Consider the following 19,242-nt stretch of genomic DNA (forward strand, 5'->3'; position numbering starts at 1 on the left):
ATTCTTTCAAAAGCCCGCATCTCCATCTAAAATCGATGCTAAATGTTACCTCAAATAGATTTCCTAATGCATTATGTGGATAAAAAACGTTAGGATTCCATCAAAGAAATCCAGCTTTAAAAAAAAATTCCTCTACTTGCAACCCCACCCACCTAACTAGCCCAAAGCATTTTTAAAAGAATTAAAAAAATAGCTGCCAAAGACTTCAATCAGTTCATAACTGGGTGAAATATATAAAAACTTACAGGAGTCAGAGTTCCAAACTATTAATTTATAAAAATAATAAAACATGAACAAGATCAGGATTCACTCTCATCAATGTCCTTATCTGGGTCTTGCTCAGCAGCCTCCTTTTCCTGTTGCTGTTTCTTCCAAAGTTTGGCCATGGCCAGGAGCTTGAGATTCGGTTGATTGGCAGCATCTTCAGGAAAGATGTAATCATAGTATTCTTCCCAGCCTGCATCAGACTGCAGGAAAGAAGTAAACAATTAAAGGATAAGCAAACATGCTGAAATACATTTCAGTTATTTGAAGTGGAAAATATTAACTGGGAAAACCAGAATTCAAAATCAACTTATCTTCATTTTACACAATGTCATCAAAGTCTGCTACAGAAAGAACAAGGGCCAGGCCTTGAAGACTGGGAGTGAAGGAGTAGCTCTGAATTGGTGGTGTTGCAAGTGTAACTCAGAGCTAAAAACCTGGTAGAAAAATATTCTAAAACTCTAAGAACAGCTCCTCTATAATTAACCAAGGAGATAGTATCTCTAACTCCATCTTGCAGTCTAAGATTTAAAAAATGTAAAGATTTACTATTAGTGTTTACCTAGCAGTGAAAGCCCTATATCTGCATAATGATTCCGAATCCCTGCCCTAACATCCCCACCTCCAGTGGGTCCCTGATTTCACTTCCTAAAGATCACTCTAGTTCCAGCTTCCACCTCCACTTGCTTTGCTTCCCACAGTCTCCTGACAGGAGCTCCAGCAATCTAGGCCCCGTGAGTCTCCTGCAGAAGGCGCCAATGATTGGGTCATGCCATTCTGTGCCTAAGAGCCTGCCTTCAGCCTTTTCTCCATTAGGTCCTATCTAAAAGTTGATTAGCCCGACTGCAACTGTCACCTACCCAGGCCTGCTCCCATTCTCAGATGTGCATATGCCGTGTAAAAGTACAGATTTCTAAGTCAGAATGCATTTCTGCTCCTTTAACATGAGATGACCAGCTCCAGGGCTCAGTTCTTACCCCATCATCAGCCTGGACCTTTCTTCTCTTTTTGACTTTCTCTGGCATGAGTTTGTCTACTCTTTCTTTATCTGACGTAGTTCCAAATTCATCTTCAAAGCTTCTCCAGGATTCCAGCAACATGAGTCTCTCTTCCTTCTCCTCACAGTTCCGCATGGTTTTGTTAGCCTCTTCATAAATTTGTCTGCATTTAGCCAAACTTCCTTCTTTCCCCGAAGACAACTCAAACTGTGCAAAACTGATCCATACCTTAAAAACAATTATTATAGAACCAAATTAACGTCGCCTAGAATACATAATGCAAAACCACAGATAACCTATAAAGCACAAAATACCTTGACATGTTGTGTCCGTTGAAGCAATCGTCGGTAAAGATTGCGTGTTCTTTCAGTTTCTTCCTGCTCAATTTCAAAGTCAATGTATGATTTCCAGAGCACCTGAGGAAGGTAACTTAATAGGTGAGTCTTGATATTTAAAAGCAATATTCCCCTATCCAAAGCACAACTTAACTACCATTCCAACCCAGAACATCCAGGAACCTAGGACTTTTATGAACAATCATAGAACAGAAGGCATATGGATAAATAACACTAGCATTTACAAGCTGCCACAAACTCTATATATAAGAGAAAAAGGCTTGGATTATTTTAGAATTTTCCAAATGCTGGACTTATCAAGAGGAGCTGAGAAACTTGCCAAGTCTTCCACCAGGCAGTCATAATTAAGTCACATACAACATAACTTGCAGGGCAAAAACAGGCCTACATTAGCCAGCATATAATGTTTTTACCTCCAATGTAAGTTCTTGAAATACTTGATTTCAACTCAACAAGCATGCAGTGAACAGCTGCCCACCTGCTGGTAAGTACAGCCTGTCGAGAGCACAAGGCTAAACAAGATGTGGTCTGGACTCCTGGGAGTTGGCAGTCTGTGGAGGAGCTGAGGCCAATAGACAAAACTAGTAATACAAAAAGCCCTGCCTGCCCCAAGGCAGTGGTGGGGCTCAGCGAACTATTAAATAAAAGGTAATATTAGTGCAAGATTAACAAAAAGGCTGAAAGAGTTTGGTGGTTCCTAGTAGATTCAACTGTTCTAGCTGTCGTTTGGCGCCACCTTGTGGCTCTAGCTTAAATATGAAGGGATGATTTCAGATCCTGCTGAAGGCAGGACTTCCAGCTACAGTAACAATAATTCCTGGTTTACTTAGACCCTCTTCTGCTAGCCCAATCCAGACAAAACTGTGCTAGGAGAATCCAAAAATGTGAAATCCCAACTTCCATCTCCCTTGATCTCCAGATGGGATTATCTCTGCCTGTCTTCTTGACTTTCCCATTCCCTTTAGCTTCCTGTTTGAGAATGGGAGGAACAGAGCCTGTCACCCACCCATTATATCCCAATTCAGTTTAGTGTCATAATGAGGCATTGCTGTGCTCTGGTATCCACCTAGAGCAGCGTTCGCCAACCTTTCAGACCTCACAGACCACCGGTTGGTGACCATTGACTTAGAGGGCTGCTCCACAGGTCTTTCTCTCTTCAAAACAGAAACGTCCTCAACTGAGTAGAAAAGACTGAAAATTAGATCTTTATGCTCTAAAATACATATTTAGCCGGGACCGGTTTGGCTCAGTGGATAGCGCGTCGGCCTGTGGACTGAAAGGTCCCGGGTTCGATTCCGGGCAAGGGCATGTACCTGGTTGCGGGCACATCCCCAGTGGGGGGTGTGCAAGAGGCAGCTGTTCGATGATTCTCTCTCATCGATGTTTCTAGCTCTCTATCCCTCTCTCTTCCTCTCTGTGAATGAATCAATAAAATAAAAAAATTAAAATTAAAAAAAAAACATATTTAGATGGTCATCTATTCTAAAGTAATACTACAAAGCTGTCTACAGCAAATTTATATTCAACTTGAGATCCTCACCTCTGGCATGTCTAAGCGTAGCTGACTGATGGCTAACTCGTAGATTGCCCGGGCTCTCTCAATATCGCCAAGGATTGTTTCTAATTCTGCAAATTTAATCCAAGAGGTACAATTTTCAGGTCCAAATTCCAGGAACTTTTCATAAAGCTTCCGGCATCTGTCAAATTCTCGAAGCTGTAGCTCCAATTCTATGTAACCTTTAAATAGCTTGTTCTTTGGACATTTGCCTATGGAAGTTCCCTAGAAAAGAAAATGACCAACTGCTGTAATACATTGGTGGGTTTGACTTGTGCACAGACACTGCCGAACAGAAACTGTTCTCTGCTGAGCGGGAACCATGAAGAGTCAACATGGCAAGCCACCCTTTCCTTCTGTGTATCACAATGACCATGATGGTTTTTGACAAAAGGTCAAAGTAACCCTCTAATTCACTCAGCTGTCAGAGCGCCTGTGCCCTCGGGTGCCTGTTCAGCAGGAGAGTTCCAGAATTACATGGACACTATTTTGGCGCTTACTTAGTTCCTCAGGATTTCCTAGGAAATATGGATGTCAGATATATAAAATCTCCCAGAAGTAAAAAGGTAATCAAAGAATGAACTCAACTCTACTGTCCACAGCCATGGTGAGAGTAGCTTATCAGAGGACAACTACATTGAAATAGAGTATTTCCTATTAAGAAATTTCAGAGCCACAGTTACTGAAAGGTGCATTTAATACAATAAAAATTTTGCACAGGCAGATCTGACTTAAAAGCAGATCTTTCCAGCGTGAGGAAAGATATGGTAACTGTTAGGTATAAACTTTCTAATTTTAAAATAAAGTAACTTCCGCATTCTCACCCAGTCTTCCTTCACAGAGCACGTGTGCTCTAACATGTCTCCGTGTTTAAAAGCATATTTCTATTGTTAACAGGAACTGTACAACTTATAAACACCAAGACTTTAATTTCCTTCTCATAGAACTTGTTGATGCATCTTGATTCTTTACTTACCAAAGCTCTTCGGGCAAATGGTAAATTTTTCTGTCTTATTTCAAATTGTGCATATAGTAGCCACATTTTGGCAAATGTGAACTAAAAAACAAAAGCACAACAACATCTAACTTAAGAGACTCGTTTAAATTAAATTGAACTAAGTTAAGCTTAAATTAACAAAATGCCATAGGCAATTAGATTTCCCTAAAACTTCAGGGTTAGGACAGATGTATTTTCTTTTTTTATAAGCAAAAATGATAATATTTTTTCATGAATAAAAAACAACAAAAACACCCAGTAATCTAGATACTCTATAGTATCACACGGCCCTGCAGCCCCTAATTAGAATCTGTTTCGTTTTGTTGGTATGCCACCTCTATTCCAGGAGGTAACTCATTTAACATCTGTTTCTTGTGCTCAGAAATATGGCAGAGATAACCACTTCCAGAATACACTTGTGCTCACCCTTGTCTGCATACATCCACTCAGTTACCTGCAAACACTTGCTCCCTGTGACTGGTACATGCTGTGTATTCTCTGGATGTGCATCTTCCCTCTTCCACTCAGTTTATTCCAACTAGAGGCCTGGTGCATGAAATTCGTGCACGGGGGTGGGGTCCCTCAGCCCTGCCTGCACCGTCTCCCAATCTGGGACTCCTTGGGGGATGTCCGACTGCCAGTTTAGGTGGGATTGGGCCTAAACTGGCAGTTAGACATTCCTCTTGCAATCCGGGACGCCTGGCTCCTAACAACTCCCTGCCTGCCTCATCCCCCCTAACCAATCACCTGCCTCCCTGATTGCCCCTAACCACTCCACATGCCTGCCTGCCCGACCCTAACTGCTTGCTTGCCTGCCCGCCTGATCACCCCTGACCATCTCTGCCTTGGCCCCCCACTGTGGTGCCTTCATTAGGAAGGATGTCTGGAATGACATCTGGAAGGTTGTTCAGCTGTCCGGTCTAATTAGCATATTACGATCCTCTGAATTTCTATTGTATTAGTCATTTGTCACAGACTATCCTCTTAACTGGACTATAAGCTATTCAGAGGCAAAGAGCACATCTCATTCTTATTTATGTTTTTCATAGTGCCTACAAAATAAAATAGTCTATCGATAAATATTTCACTGCACTATTTCACAAGTAGCAGAAGCAGGGTATTAACTTTGAAACAGAACACTAAGAGTAATTGTACCTTTTTATGAGGAATTAGTTCCAAAGAGGCTTGATACACCTGTCTTGTCCTTTCAGGATCCTGTATTAGGATAAGAAATTTTCACAAAATATTACTAATTTTATTAATAGTAGTAAAAAATAAACACTCCCAACATAAAATATTTTTTCACAAGTTGCTATTTTCAAACCCTGGTTATAATTTATGATTAAAAGTGTGAACTACCACCCAGCTAACATGGCTCATTGATTGAGCATCGACCTTTGAACCAGGAGGTCAAGGTTCAATTCCCAGTCAGAGCACATGACTTGGTTGTGGACTAGGTCCCCACTAGGGGGCATGCAGGGGCAGCCGATCAATGGTTCTCTCTCATCATTGATGTTTCTTTCTTCCTCTCACTTCCTCTCTAAAATCCATAAAAATATATTTTTTAAAAAGTGGCCATCAAACTTTGGTTTAAGAATCAAACAACATAGCTGTCAAATTCTGAAAGAATCTCTGTAGAAAGGCTTTTCGGCCTGATAGAAGACGCAAAAGTGCTTCACAGTCTCTGATCAATAGCATAAAATTAATCTTTGTCTCTTAACTTATACATGACCAACTGCTGAAAATCCCTCTTGATCTTTATTAAAAGCAAGGATGTGCAATCTAGCCGTGATCCCTATTTCGCCCAGAAAACTATGTATCATTAAACTAAGGGCTGGTTCATTGTTTCCTCTCAAGTTCCAAGTGATAATCACATTGTGCCTCAAGGTTTAAAAAACAAAACACAACAAAATAACAACAAAAATACCTCTTGTGCCCACAACAATACAGAATTAAAAATGGTAGAGGATATATAATTATATGACTGAAATGAAGGCTTATTAGAATCTAAAACTAAATTCTTCTGCTTCAAGGATTGTAAATATCAGTTACTACCCACAATAGCAAGCTTTATGCACAGTGGTGAGGAAATCACTAGTAGTTGACATGTAACTCCACATTCTTACCTTTGCCTCCAGTTCTTCATAGAGTGCATAGTTGACCCAAAGATAGATGTAACGCTTCCAATGCCTCTTCTCCTGAATGGGTGGGACATTGGCAATAGCTCTTTCATAGACTTCTCGTACAGTTTCTGCTTCTGCATCACTTTCCACCAAGCGTAGGTAATCAAACCAGGCATCATAATTGTGTGGATTAGCCTAGAGAGACAGAAAGTTTAATAAATTAAAACAAAACCAAAAACCTTATTTGCTGGACTATGTGAGCTAAAAGAGAGCACCAGACTGATTTTCTATATTTTAGCAACTTTTTCTCTAGATTTTACCTGCTATGGCATTAATCTCATTCTGAGATTTTATAAATAGAAAAGAATATGAAATTCAGTAGTCCCCCCTTATCTGTGGGGGATATGTTTCAAGACCCCAGTAGATGCCCAAAACCCTAGATAGTACTGAGCCATATAATATAATATAATATAATATAACATATATATATATACATATATATATATAGATAGATAGATAGATATATAAATACACACACACACACACACACACACACACACACACACACACACACCTCCAAACCCACAGTTTTTTCTTTTTATACATATCTATGATAAAAGATAAACTACTTTTGAGCGTTCGGGGAATTATTAAGTAAAATAAGGGCTACTTGAACACAAGCACTGTGCTACTGCCATAGTTATCTGATAACCAAGACGGCTACTAACTAACAGGTGGGGAATGCAAAGTGTGGAGACTCTGAACAAAAGGATCATTCATGTTCCATTCTGCATGAACATGCATGATCATTCATGTTCCAGGCAGAACGAAGTGGGGTGGCTTGAGATATCATCACACTAGGCAGAATAGGGCACAATTTAAAACGTGTGAATTATTTATTTCTGGAGTTTTCCACAATATTTTTGGACCATGTTTGACTGTGGCTAATTAAAACAGTGGAAAGTAAAACTTCAGAAGGGGTGGAGGAAACCACTATATAGAGGACAGATTATTAACCTGGTGTCCCACAGAAAGGCTCCTTGCATAACCACCCCCAGGACAATTATTCAGTAATTAAATGCCTAAATTTGCAAATGTATTTGTTTATATATGTGACTATATATCCTTACATCTAGATTTAAAATTACAATAGAATTAAACCATGCTCACAATTGTGATACCTGATTTATCAATTAATAGTAATTTATCTTTAACATATCTTGCTCACCTCATTTAACACCAGACTTACATCTTTGGTAGGTATCTTAAAATGCTACTGTCTTCAAATTCAAATCAAAATAGTACATTACAGGTAAAGAGATGAGAATAGAACCGTATCTACAATATATCTTACATTCCAATAGTTAAACTAAAAGGTAATGTATAAAAACTGACGTTTTTGTGGTTGTTTTTTTTTTTAATCAATCTCTCTCTCTTCTACCTTCTTTCAAAAATAAGCTCAAATGCCAGGCCAGTGTGACTGTGGTTGAGTGTCAACCTATGAATCAGGAGGACATGGTTTAATTTCCAATCAGGGCACATGCCCAGGTTGTAGGTTTGATCCCCAGTGGGGGGAGTGCAGGAAGCAGCTCATCAATGATTCTCTCTCATCACTGATGTTTTTCTCTTTCTCCCCTCCCTTCCTCTCTGAAATCAATAAAAAATATATATGTATTTTAAAGCTCAAATGGATTCCAGATTTATTTTGCTTAATTTCTATAGCACACAATCAGCAATCAAAGTGACTTTCATCCTGAGTGGTAGAATAAGTACAGGTATTGTTTGCTTGCCTTTGTTTATCAGCCTCAATTACCTGCTCTGTCTGAAATAGCTGTCCATTTATTGCAGACACATCGTCAAAAGCATAATGACTGGTAGCGCTGACTCTCTCTCATTCATTTTATTGTAGCTAGTACTGACTGGCACACCTTACTTACTTGCAGAATTACGCATATACACCAGCACTCACCTTCACTTCTTCTTCATACTGGAATCTCCGTTTGCTCACAATGATGTCTTCAATACCCCGTCTATCACCAAACTTCTTCTCAAAGATGGTATAATTTTTAAAGAGTTCTTGGGCCTCTTGTTTTGAAATTCTATCCAGGGCATACTTGTAAATCACTCGTACCCTTTCAAACTAAAAGCAGACAGGATGATTTTATTTGCCATTACATAACATTCTCATTCTAGTCATGATTAGGAAAGTAGTTATGACATAAAACATTACTTGTAAATTAGATTTTAAGGCCTCAAAATGTAAAAAAAAAAAAAAAGATTTCAGTCAGGAAGGGCTGACACTCTCCTTTGAGCTTCACATTTAAAGCTGTTTACCCAACATTGCCTGCTGGATGTCATCAGTGTATCTCAAACTAAAAGGTCTCAAACTGAGCTCCTGTTTCTCCCCACCAAACCCAAGTCTTCCCAATCTTGATTTAGCAGTATCTACTGCCACACAGTTGCTCAAGCTAAAATTCCCTGGAGCCCTCCTTGATTCCTCTCCTTTCATCTCCCCCATTCATTGTTTCAAGCCCTGCCATTTCTACCTCTTCAATACAGCCTTTCACTTCTCCCCACTCCCCTGCCAACCCGTCTCCATTTCTTCCCTGGACCATTTAAAATCTTCTCTACTTTTGCTACCCTCCCCTCAATATAATTTCATAAATTAGCTAGAGGCACTCTTTACAATATAAATTATAATCTACCATGGTTTTCTCCTACTAAAACCCTTCAATTCTTCCGGCTGCCCTTAGAATAGAATCTGAATTCCTACAATGACCTGTGTAAGTCCCTACATTCAGGCAGGGGCTGGGGGGAAGGAGTAAAAGGGGTGGGGGGAATATCTGTTTTGTCATCAACAATAAGTAAATAAATAAATGGGTTATTTTCCATACATACTCTGGAAGAAAAGAACTGACTTATGGGACAATATGTTTTCACTTAAAATTATATTCTCTGTTCTGAGCGCTCTACGCTTTTTGTTTCCCAGATTTATTATTTGTAAAGTCTTCTAATCAGGATGCCAGTGACTAATTCTGTTTATAAATAATATCTTCACTCCAGACTTAAAGGATTACATGTCAAGCACAGAACAATAAAATTAAGATAGTTAAAATATAATCTATAATCACTCAGCTCCCAATACGCAGCTTAGCCACAAATGTAAATATTTTCTCCAATAAGTACATAAAAAATGGAAATGAACTTGATGTGACAAGATGTAATATTTTCTAAGCTGTTTTGCAATGTAACTGAGTGAAGTTTACTTACTTCTTTTTGATTTTCCTCAAATTTGGCAAAGGCAACATAAAGGCGTTCATCCATGTGTTCATCTCCAAAGAATTCCACAGCTCTCTCGTACACTTTTCGTGCATGGGCAAAATAAGCATGTTTTTCTTCAAAGCGGGCATACTTGATCCAGTTCTTAACATCAGGGTGCACAAGTACAAGTGCAGGGGAATTAAAGAAATACCAGCAAGACAACACAGCTTAAAAAACAAACAAAACCCAATTCCCAAATCCACCACAAAACCCACTACGACTTCAGGGCTGATAAAACATGTACGAAGGTGGGGAACCTCTAGATGTGACCTCTGTGAGGGAGTTGTTCTTCCTCCGGTGTTGAGCCAATATTTTAGTACTAGACACATTTCTGATAGTGGTACAAACAGGAGTCTAGAGGCATAAAAGATGAACCCTAGTTATTAGCACTGTGACCTGAACAAGTTATTTAACATGTCTAAGCCTCAGTTTTGTCATCTGTACACACAGTATTAAAAATAATACTGACCACACTGGATGACTGCTGTCTTTAAATGAGAAAATATATGTAAATCTTTTAGCTGTTTATGGCCAAAAGAGCATGCTTAATACATGGCATCTATTATACTATGTGCTCAATAGCATTAGTAGTTGAGTTAATGATGAAGAAAAAACAAGTCACAAAAAGAAAACAGCTAACTAGAGCTAAACGAAAAAGTTTAAAATTACTATTTTATTTCTTAATAGGATCTATGCCTATTCTTTAAATCTACTTTCCTTGAGAAAACCATTTGTTCCCATTAGTAACACATTCAAATAAGGCAATGATGTTAAGAGCATTGGCTCTGAAGCTGTTACTGGGTTCAAATCCTACCTTCGTCACTACCTGAGAGACCATGATCAAGCTACTTAATCTCTCAGGCCTCAGTCTCCACATCTGTAGAATGAAGTAGTTCCTGTATCATAGGGTTGTCATGAGGATTAAATGACAATATTTGTAAAGTGCTTAGAGAGTGATGCCTGACACAAAGGAAATGCTACTAAAAGCTCTTGTTAAACTAAGAATATTAAAAACAGTAGAGGTAATTGAAAGCTTAAAGAGCTTAAATTGCACAATAGTTGATTCTCATTATTTGTGTTAGTCCTATGAAGTCACTGTGACTGCTTACTTAGCGAATACCAAATCATTGCTGCTAGGGGAAACATGTATGTATGTATTTATATACAGATCTCATAGAGAGTATAATCTTAAATCTTAAAAATGACTAATCCTTAGATTCTAGTTTTGGTATTTTATAACAGAGAAAACAAGATTCAGAAGTGTTAAATGATTTGGCAGAAGCTGCCCATAAACCAGAGCCAGAAAAGGGACTCAAACATGTCCAACTGCCCCAAGAGGCAAAGCTTCTTACACTCCACTTGCACGGCCTTATCCTATGTCTCCAATCTCCATCCTCTGATCATCTCTGTATCAGAGCAAACAGGCAGAGGTGAGACCATATGCTTTGGGTGACTCAAATTTTTCATCACTCTGTGCTTGCTAATGACTGAAAAGTGCACAAATATTGACTTTGGGGTTACAAATAAATTTTAGCAAGTAGGAGAAGTCACAAATATAGTAACAGTGCATAATAAGGATCAATTATTTCAGCTGCTAAGCATGGTTTCACATGTTATCATCTAATCTTTTCAACCAGCCCAGAGTACAAACCTTTATTCTCATTTTAAGAATGAGGATACCAAGTCTCAAAGGAATTACCTGACTCACTGCAGTCATATTATTAGTAATTGGTAAACCTTTGGATGGACTCCAATAATGGTGCTAATGACCTTAAACTTCAACCCTAGAAAAATAGGACTAGCTATAGCAGCCAGGGCCTTCCTTAGTGTGTCATTTTCCAAAAGGAACCATTGAATTATTGTCAAAACATAAACAAATCCTAAGTTTCACTGGAAAAAACTCGAACAATTACCCAGATTACAGACGTTTTTCCTGACCAACCTATATCCCTAGAAAATACACATGTAGCTTATGAAGACGAAATTTGCATCCCTGACTTCTAGGCCAACACTGATGATGTGTCCTGACCACGAAGACATTTCCACAGGAGCAGGACCAGGACAATAGTGGCATCACTCAGACCTCATCCAAAGGATATATCTTTCATAAATGGTGCGGGCCCGATCCACTTCTTTGTATCGCAGCTCAAAGTTGATGTAGGAGTGCCAGGCTTGCTCCTCTGGCTGCCATTCCATCCAGCGTTCAAACACCTGCCGGGCACCAGCCACATTTCCCAGCATCTCCTCCATGTACGTGTATTTGTACCTTTAATAAAATCATCCGAAGTTATCTGTCAGGGTCAAAATGACTTCAGTGGCTGAACGGATGAGGGAACAAGATCCATAGATATGCTGTCTATAAGAGACTCACTTCAGATCGAAAGATATACATAGACTGAAAGTAAAGGGATGGAAAAAGGTATTTCATAAAAATGGAAATGACAAAAAGAAAAGCTGCGGTAGCAATACTTATACCAGACAAAATAGACTTTAAAACAAAGGCCATAATAACAGAGAAAGTAGGACCCAGCAATTCCACCTCTGGGTATTTATCTGAAGAACCCAAAACCAAACTCAACAAGACATGCATCTAAATGTTTCTTGCTACATTATTTATAATACTCAAGATATGGAAGCAACCTAATTGACTATCAACAGGTGAATGGATAAAGTGGTGCATCTATAAAGTGGTGCAGTTACAAAAATAGTCATGGGGATGTAAAGTACAGCATAGGGAATAGACAATAATATTCTAATAACTAGGCTGTGGTCTTAAATGAGAATTTATATTGCGAGATTTTTTGGGATGATCATGTATTAAGATGTAATGTCTGGTCACTGGAATGTATACCTAAAACTAATATAACATTTTATGTCAACTGTAATTAAAAAATAAAAAAATATTTTAAATAAATGACTTAGGGGAAAATGTTATTTGGCAATTTCTAGTTTTAATTTTGTTAAATGTGAAGATGATTTAAGACTTTATCTTCCCTAAAGATTAAACTTTTTTTAAATTAAAATATAGGTCGGGCCTAGCTGGCATGGCTCAGTGGTTGAGTATCAACCTATGAACCAGGAGGTCACTGTGTGATTCCCGATCAGGGCATATGCCTGGGTTGCAGGCTTGATCCCCAGTGGGTATAATGCAGGAGGCAGCCGATCAATGATTCTCTCTCATCATTGATGTTTCTATCTTTCTCTCCTTCCCTCTCTCTGAAATCAATGAAAATATATATGTAAGTCTGAAAAGGATGAACCATTAGAAATACATTTTTCTTAAAAATTGCTTAGTTCAACAAGAATTTTCTTATACATAAAAGACTTCAATCAAAATTTTAGTTTTGATTACACCCCTATTATATATTATAATAATATAATAGAGGTCCTTTGCATTATTATAATAGACTAGAGGTCTGTGCACCGGTAGGATCCCTCAGCCTGGCCTGTAGGGATTGGGCCAAAACCAGCAGTCCGATATGCCCTGAGGAGGGGTCCTGCAGTTTGAGAGGGAACTCTGCAAAGATGCTGTCGCTCAGCAGCTCCTGCGTTGAGCATCTGCCCCCTGGTGGTCAGTGTGCGTCATACCTACCGGCCAGTCACTTAGCCTTTTATATATATAGATAGATTATAAGACATTCAAAAACACTTGTACATACTTAATATGTATAAAATTAAATACATCTATATGATTCCAACTATGTAAATGAAATAAGCATGCAAATGTGGAACTTTCCTAGTCTACAAAAAGCCATTTCATTAGATAAGAAACTTACCAGAACTGGTTGACTCGGGGCAGAGTTGTTATGGCCCGGTCCCAGATATTTCGGGCATGGTTTACCTGGCGATTCTTCATTTCCATTTCCGCATATTTCAGCCAGAGTGTAATATTTCGATAGTCCACATCTAAAGCACGTTCGTATATGGATCGAGCCCTTAAGAAGCAAGATTTGGGGGGCATTAAAAGCAGTACATATAATACACATAGCAACTATTTCAAACCATTTTCAGCGCCCTGCCATTTTATCAGGTGTTCATCATGAGTTAGTTTCTAGGCATAAAAAGGTAAAAAGATATGTTATTCTCAGAAACTTTACAAAGATTTAAAGTCTTTGCATGTAATTACAATGCAATGCAATAAATATCATAAGTCAAGATCTGTACAAAGAATCAAATGAAAAGAAATAAAAATGTCTGGTGTAAAAGGCTAAGCAGTATTACTCCAGAATTGAAAACAAATTTGGAACTTGAGGAAAGTCCTACAAGCCAAGGCAGGTGGAGAGGTACTTATCCTAGGCAGAGAGAACAGCCAAGTGTAACAGTAAGGTGACCTGAGCCCCAGCTCATGTCAGTTTGGCTCAGTGGATAGAGCATTGGCCAGTGGATTGAAAGGTCCTGGGTTTGATTCTGGTCAAGAATGTGTACCTCAGTTTCAAGATCAATCCCAATTGATGTGTTTCTATCACATCGATGTATCTCTCTGTCTCTCCCCCTCCCTTCTACTCTCTCTCAAAAAAAAAAAAAATCAATAGAAAAATATCCTCAAGTGAGGGTTGAAAAAAAAAAGACATGCTATGTCCAGGTAATGGCAACTCTGCAGGCACAATGGGGTAAGGGGTATGCTGGGAGAGTGTAGAAAGTCTGAACAGGTCATGATTTTAATCTTATTGGCCACTGGTTTTCAGTGAAATAATTTTTACTTTAAAAAATCTCACTGTATATTTGAATAAATAACCACAGAAAACTTGCCCTACCTGGTGAAAGAAATAGACTTACAAGTCCAGGATGCACAGAGAGTCCCAAACAAGAGGAACACAAAGAGGACCCACCAAGACACATCATAATTAAAATGTCAAGGGCTAAAAACAAAGAGAGAATCTTAAAAGCAGCAAGAAAAAAACAGTTAGTTACAAGGAAATGCCCACACAACTGTCAGCTGATTCTCAACAGAAACTATACAGGCCACAAGCAGGTGGCAATAAATATTCAAAGTAATGAATAGCAAGGACCCACAACCAAGATTACTCTACCCACCAAAGCTATCATTTAGAATGGAAGGTCAGATAGAGAACTTCACAGACAAGAAAAAGCTAAAGGAGTTCATCTCCACCAAATCACTATTATATGAAATGTTGAAGGGTATTCTTTAAGAAGAGGAAGAAGAAAAAGATAAAAAATATGAACAAAATGGCAACAAATACAAACCTATCAACAATTGAGTCTAAAAATCAAAATAAACGAATAAGAAATCTAAAGAACAGAATAAATTGGTGAATAAAATAGAATCAGAGGCATGGAAATGGAACAGACTGACGATTCTAAGAGAGAAGAAGGGTGGGGGGTAAGAAGAGATTAAACAAAGATCTTATGTGCATACATGCATTACCTATGGATACAGATAATAGGGTGTAGAAGGCCTAGAGTGGGGCAGGAACCGGATGGAGGGGGGCATTAGGGAGAAAAAAGAGGGACATCTGTAAAACAACAAAAAATCCCAATACAGAGAAAGCAGACGAAACTACACTTCTCTGGCTATAAGGTGTGTGCTGGTGGAAAAACCCACCTGTACAGCCTCCTGCTCTGCTCCCCCCAACACTAGCCTAAAACAGGGCCCCTGAAGCCCTCAAAAGAATCCCAAGGTTCTACGAAAGAAACTGAAAATTACTAACAAAGACACAATCTTCTATTTGTACTTTAACTTTTTCTATTTTTTTTTTGTAACTGTTAACTTATGACATCTTTATGCATAAAATTACAGCATCGATCAGACCATCAAATCTCAGATGGAAGGCAGAGGAGGTAAGGAGGAGATATCAACCAAAGGACTTGTATGCATGCATATAAGCATAACCAATAGACACAGACATCAGAGGGTGAGGGCATGGGGAGAAGGGCCAAGGGGAGAATAAGGACACATATGTAATACCTTAATCAATAAAGAAAAGAGAAAATAAAACAAAAAAAATTACATGCTCAACAATTTTACCTTTGAATCTCCTTTAGACTCTCTTCCCATTGTGCGTATTTTATCCAGTTACTAATTACAGTCCTGTTTTTTCTTATGTTATCTTCAAAAGTCTACAAAGGCAAAATGGATCAAATTAAAGAGAAAACTAAAAATAACATTATCCTTTTTCTATTAATCCTATACTAAAAAGGATACTTACTCATTTTATTCTTATATAAAAGAAATTGCATCCTGGAATCTCTGAGAAATAAGAAATCCACTACAGAAGGTTACAATCATAGGTGTCTTATATGCAAGCAAAAGGAAAATTTTAGATATAAAGAATTACTGCAGAATTGTTGATATTTTCTCTTATTGCCTATAACAACTGATACTGTAATATACTTGTTTCTAATAAGAAAATGTGTTTTGACTGGGTCTTTTTGGTAATGTCACAGAATTTCATACATTACTCAATGAGGATTACTAATTAAGTAGGTACAACAAAATTAGTGGTTTAAAATAACCCCACATTCTAGAGTAAAAAGATCAGATCAGATCTCTAGTCTTCTTATGCCCTTTCCCACATCTTAACTCAACACAGGTGCTGGTACGGCAGAAGCAGCATATAACATAGCCTTGCTAAGTCCACCTTTCTTCTAGCTGTCAGTTGTTTCACCTGTTAATCTTTTACCAATCTTCAATTGAGCACCAAGAATTATGTCTTTCTTGGACTTAATCTCTTCCTACTCTAAAACAGACAATTCCTGGTATACTTAATAAAGTTCAACCTTCCGAGGTCCCTTCCCAGTCAGCTGCACCTGGGGTGGTGCTGGGGCTCGAAGGGCATCTGCGGAGTGAGCAGGGTCCCTCTAGCATAGGGGTGTCGAACTCAATCAGAGAAGGGGCCAAAATCTAAAATCCAGCCTAAATCGCGGGCCAAATGGTTTACTGAACAGTCATAAACTGTCATTGTGATGGAAACGCAGCGGAGTGCAGTGATGACAGCGAGGTGCGGGCCACATTGCAAGGCCTGGCGGGACGGATTTGGCCCGCGGGCCTTGTGTTTGACACATGTGCTCTAGCAGGTGGGTTACCTCGGCCTGGCCTGTGGGGATTGGGCCGAAACTGGCTCTCTGACATCCCTGAGGGGTCCTGGAGTGCGAGGAGGCACTCTGCAAAGTTTTTGTTGCTCAGCAGCCCCTGTATTGAGCGCCTGCCCCTGATGGTCAGTATGTGTCATACCTACTGGCCTGGTCAGTCGCTTAGCCTTTTATATCTATCTATATAAAAGGCTAATAATATGCTAAGTGTCCCCTCAGGCATTCAACTGGAGACTGAGAGTTTGATTACTCGCTATGACAGGTGCGACCACCAGGCGGTGGCGCAGAACAAAGGAAGGCCCTGGCCAGCAGCAAGGCCCTAGAGACGGTACTTGTGCCACAGGTCTCTAGTATTTAGATAAACAATGAGGAATTTTTCAAACTCCGACCTATAAATCCTTAACAGTACTGATATACTGAAAGACATCGCATTGACTGACCTTCCTTTTCCTTAGTTTGTAATCATTTAACTCTTCTTCATCTGTAATCTTCTGTTGAGGTGGAGGTGGAAGAAGCTCAAGTTCTCTTTCTTTAGCTTCTCTTAAAAGCTGTTCCGCAGTGATCTGGACCTCAGCTGGGGCTTTGTTTTTCACCTTTTAAGACAAGACATTTCTTTTTTTAGTAGATGCTCTGCACACAAGGTTTAACAAACAAACAGTTTTTTACGATGTGAACTTTATATATCACAAGATGCCCTCTTTGTATGACATGTTCCCATTTCTCTGGGCAACCAAACAGCAAAAAAAAATATGTGTTCTAGCTTCTGTATGATAGCTATTAAGAAGCCATAGGTAAAAGTCTCAAGAGAAAAGATAGCAAAAGTAGCAAGTTTTCCTTTTAGATTAGTAAAATAAAATGTTCTGAGGATGCCTAGGTAAAACTCTCACCAGAGGTTTTGTTTGTCAAGATGCAGACCATAGCGTATCTAGCATTACAATCTCTATTTAGGTAATTCTTCAACACAGGCCCCAGGTGGGTGATAATGCCCCAGGTGGGTAGCTGAGTTTGATTTCTCATGGCATTTCAAGTCCAAGACAATGTTCGGTAAGTTGCCATCATTACAATATAATCAGCTCTAAGAGCTGTGCAGTCCAATACAATAGCCATGAGCCACATGAGGTGAGTCCAAATTGAGATGGGCTATAAGTGTAAAATATACAGTGGATTTTGGAGACTTCGCATGAAAAAAGAACAAATCACCTAATTAAATTTTTATACTGGTTACATGTTGAAATGACAGTATCATGGACACACTAAGTTGTTAAATAAACTATATAACTAAAATTAATGTCACCTGCTTTGACGTTTTAACGTCACCATGAGAAAACTTAACCCTTTGCACTCCGCTGTCTCCTCTCAGGGGACATCGGAATTCTAGCATATCACTCGGATGTCCCCTCTCAGGGGGGACATTGCGGTTTATTAGTGATTACGGGGAATTGAGTTAATTCAACGCACGTTTCCGCCGCAAAATAGCGTCGAGTAGCTGGTAGCCAATGTCCAGAATGGTTCGGAGTGCAAAGGGTTAAATTACATATGGGGCTCATTTACTTCTATTGGACCAAAGGTTATGCAATGGAATTATAGGAAATACTAATTATTTAGTGCTGTACAATGATGATGATAGCTCATACCTAATGAGCATTAAGAACTAGATACTGTGCTATACGCTTTATATACATTATCTCCGGAAGTCATCTACATGGACATGTAAAGAAAGGCTCCAGAGAGTCTTCTGGGCTGAAGAACAGACTGGAGGGAGAGTATCTGTACAGGCTTAGAACAAAGCCTGTTACATAATAAGTCATTGGTGGGTATCAGCCACGAAGGAAATACTAGATATCAAATTTATTGTTTAACTTAAATTATACCACTACACAGTTGTTGTCATCTACTCTCATTCCACTCTCAGTTGGGCTAACTCCTTTTCAGCCTTTAAGTCTCGGCTTAAATGTCGCATCTCAGCACCGTTTACATTGGAGACCTGCTCATACAACCCCCGCTACTCCTCGGCACAATCTACTTGGCCTCCGTAGCACCTGGCGCGGTTGCAATTTTGCACGTGTGTCTCATTTGAGTGCTGCTCGTGGCCAGCATCGGAGTGCAGCTCCGTAGTGCCTAGCGCCCTGCCTGGCTGTTATCTCTGCTGAGCGAACCTTCTCCACTCCTCCACCCGCAAAAAACACCTTCCCAGAAGAAGGCTACGTCGACATGCGGGATATGCTTCCGCTGACAAGAGCTTGCACCCCCCTACCGCCTCTCTCTTTCCTTCTCTATCACCCGAGGCCCCGCACGGGGTGGCCCTGCAATCTCGGACAACCCTCTCTCCACGGAGTCCGTGGCAAGCCCTCGCTACAAAGCGCCCCCCCCCCCATCCCCACCCCCGCTATCGCCTACCTTGGCCACTTTGGGAATTCTCTGCTTCCCAGCCGCAGTGGAGGCCGCCATGGCTGCAGCAGAATTCGTTCGGTAAACCTTGGGTCCTAAATAGCCGCCCGGAGGCTCCCCGACGCCGCAAACTTTCTAATAACAAGCGGGATCCCGGAAGCGGAAACGGAACTGGATTTGACCTTTAACC

The 19,242-nt window shown here is 39.6% G+C and overlaps 2 protein-coding genes across 6 annotated transcripts in view; one reads left to right on the forward strand and one right to left on the reverse strand.

The window, feature by feature from the left end:
* NAA20 (N-alpha-acetyltransferase 20, NatB catalytic subunit) overlaps positions 1-19,242 on the forward strand; it is a 44,144-nt gene that overhangs the window by 19,460 nt on the left and 5,442 nt on the right. The gene's annotated exons all lie outside the window — the stretch shown is intronic.
* Positions 256-19,198, reverse strand: CRNKL1 (crooked neck pre-mRNA splicing factor 1). 4 transcript variants are annotated; one of them, XM_036418978.2, is made up of 14 exons: positions 19,062-19,198; positions 17,105-17,257; positions 15,601-15,692; positions 13,391-13,549; positions 11,714-11,880; positions 9,564-9,742; positions 8,263-8,433; positions 6,297-6,488; positions 5,326-5,385; positions 4,150-4,230; positions 3,159-3,398; positions 1,577-1,678; positions 1,242-1,490; positions 256-467 (listed from the first exon to the last, which is right to left on the reverse strand). In XM_036418978.2, exons 1-14 carry the CDS (start codon positions 19,110-19,112, stop codon positions 300-302), a joined length of 2,064 nt encoding a protein of 687 aa, XP_036274871.1. In that variant the 5' UTR covers positions 19,113-19,198; the 3' UTR covers positions 256-299. The 4 variants fall into 4 exon arrangements, with proteins under 4 accessions (XP_036274871.1, XP_036274872.1, XP_036274873.1 ...); XM_036418979.2 differs by lacking the exon at positions 4,150-4,230; XM_036418980.2 differs by lacking the exon at positions 3,159-3,398.

This window comes from Pipistrellus kuhlii, unplaced genomic scaffold (assembly GCF_014108245.1).
Source record: "Pipistrellus kuhlii isolate mPipKuh1 unplaced genomic scaffold, mPipKuh1.p scaffold_m20_p_6, whole genome shotgun sequence".
NCBI classification, from domain to species: Eukaryota; Metazoa; Chordata; class Mammalia; order Chiroptera; family Vespertilionidae; genus Pipistrellus; species Pipistrellus kuhlii.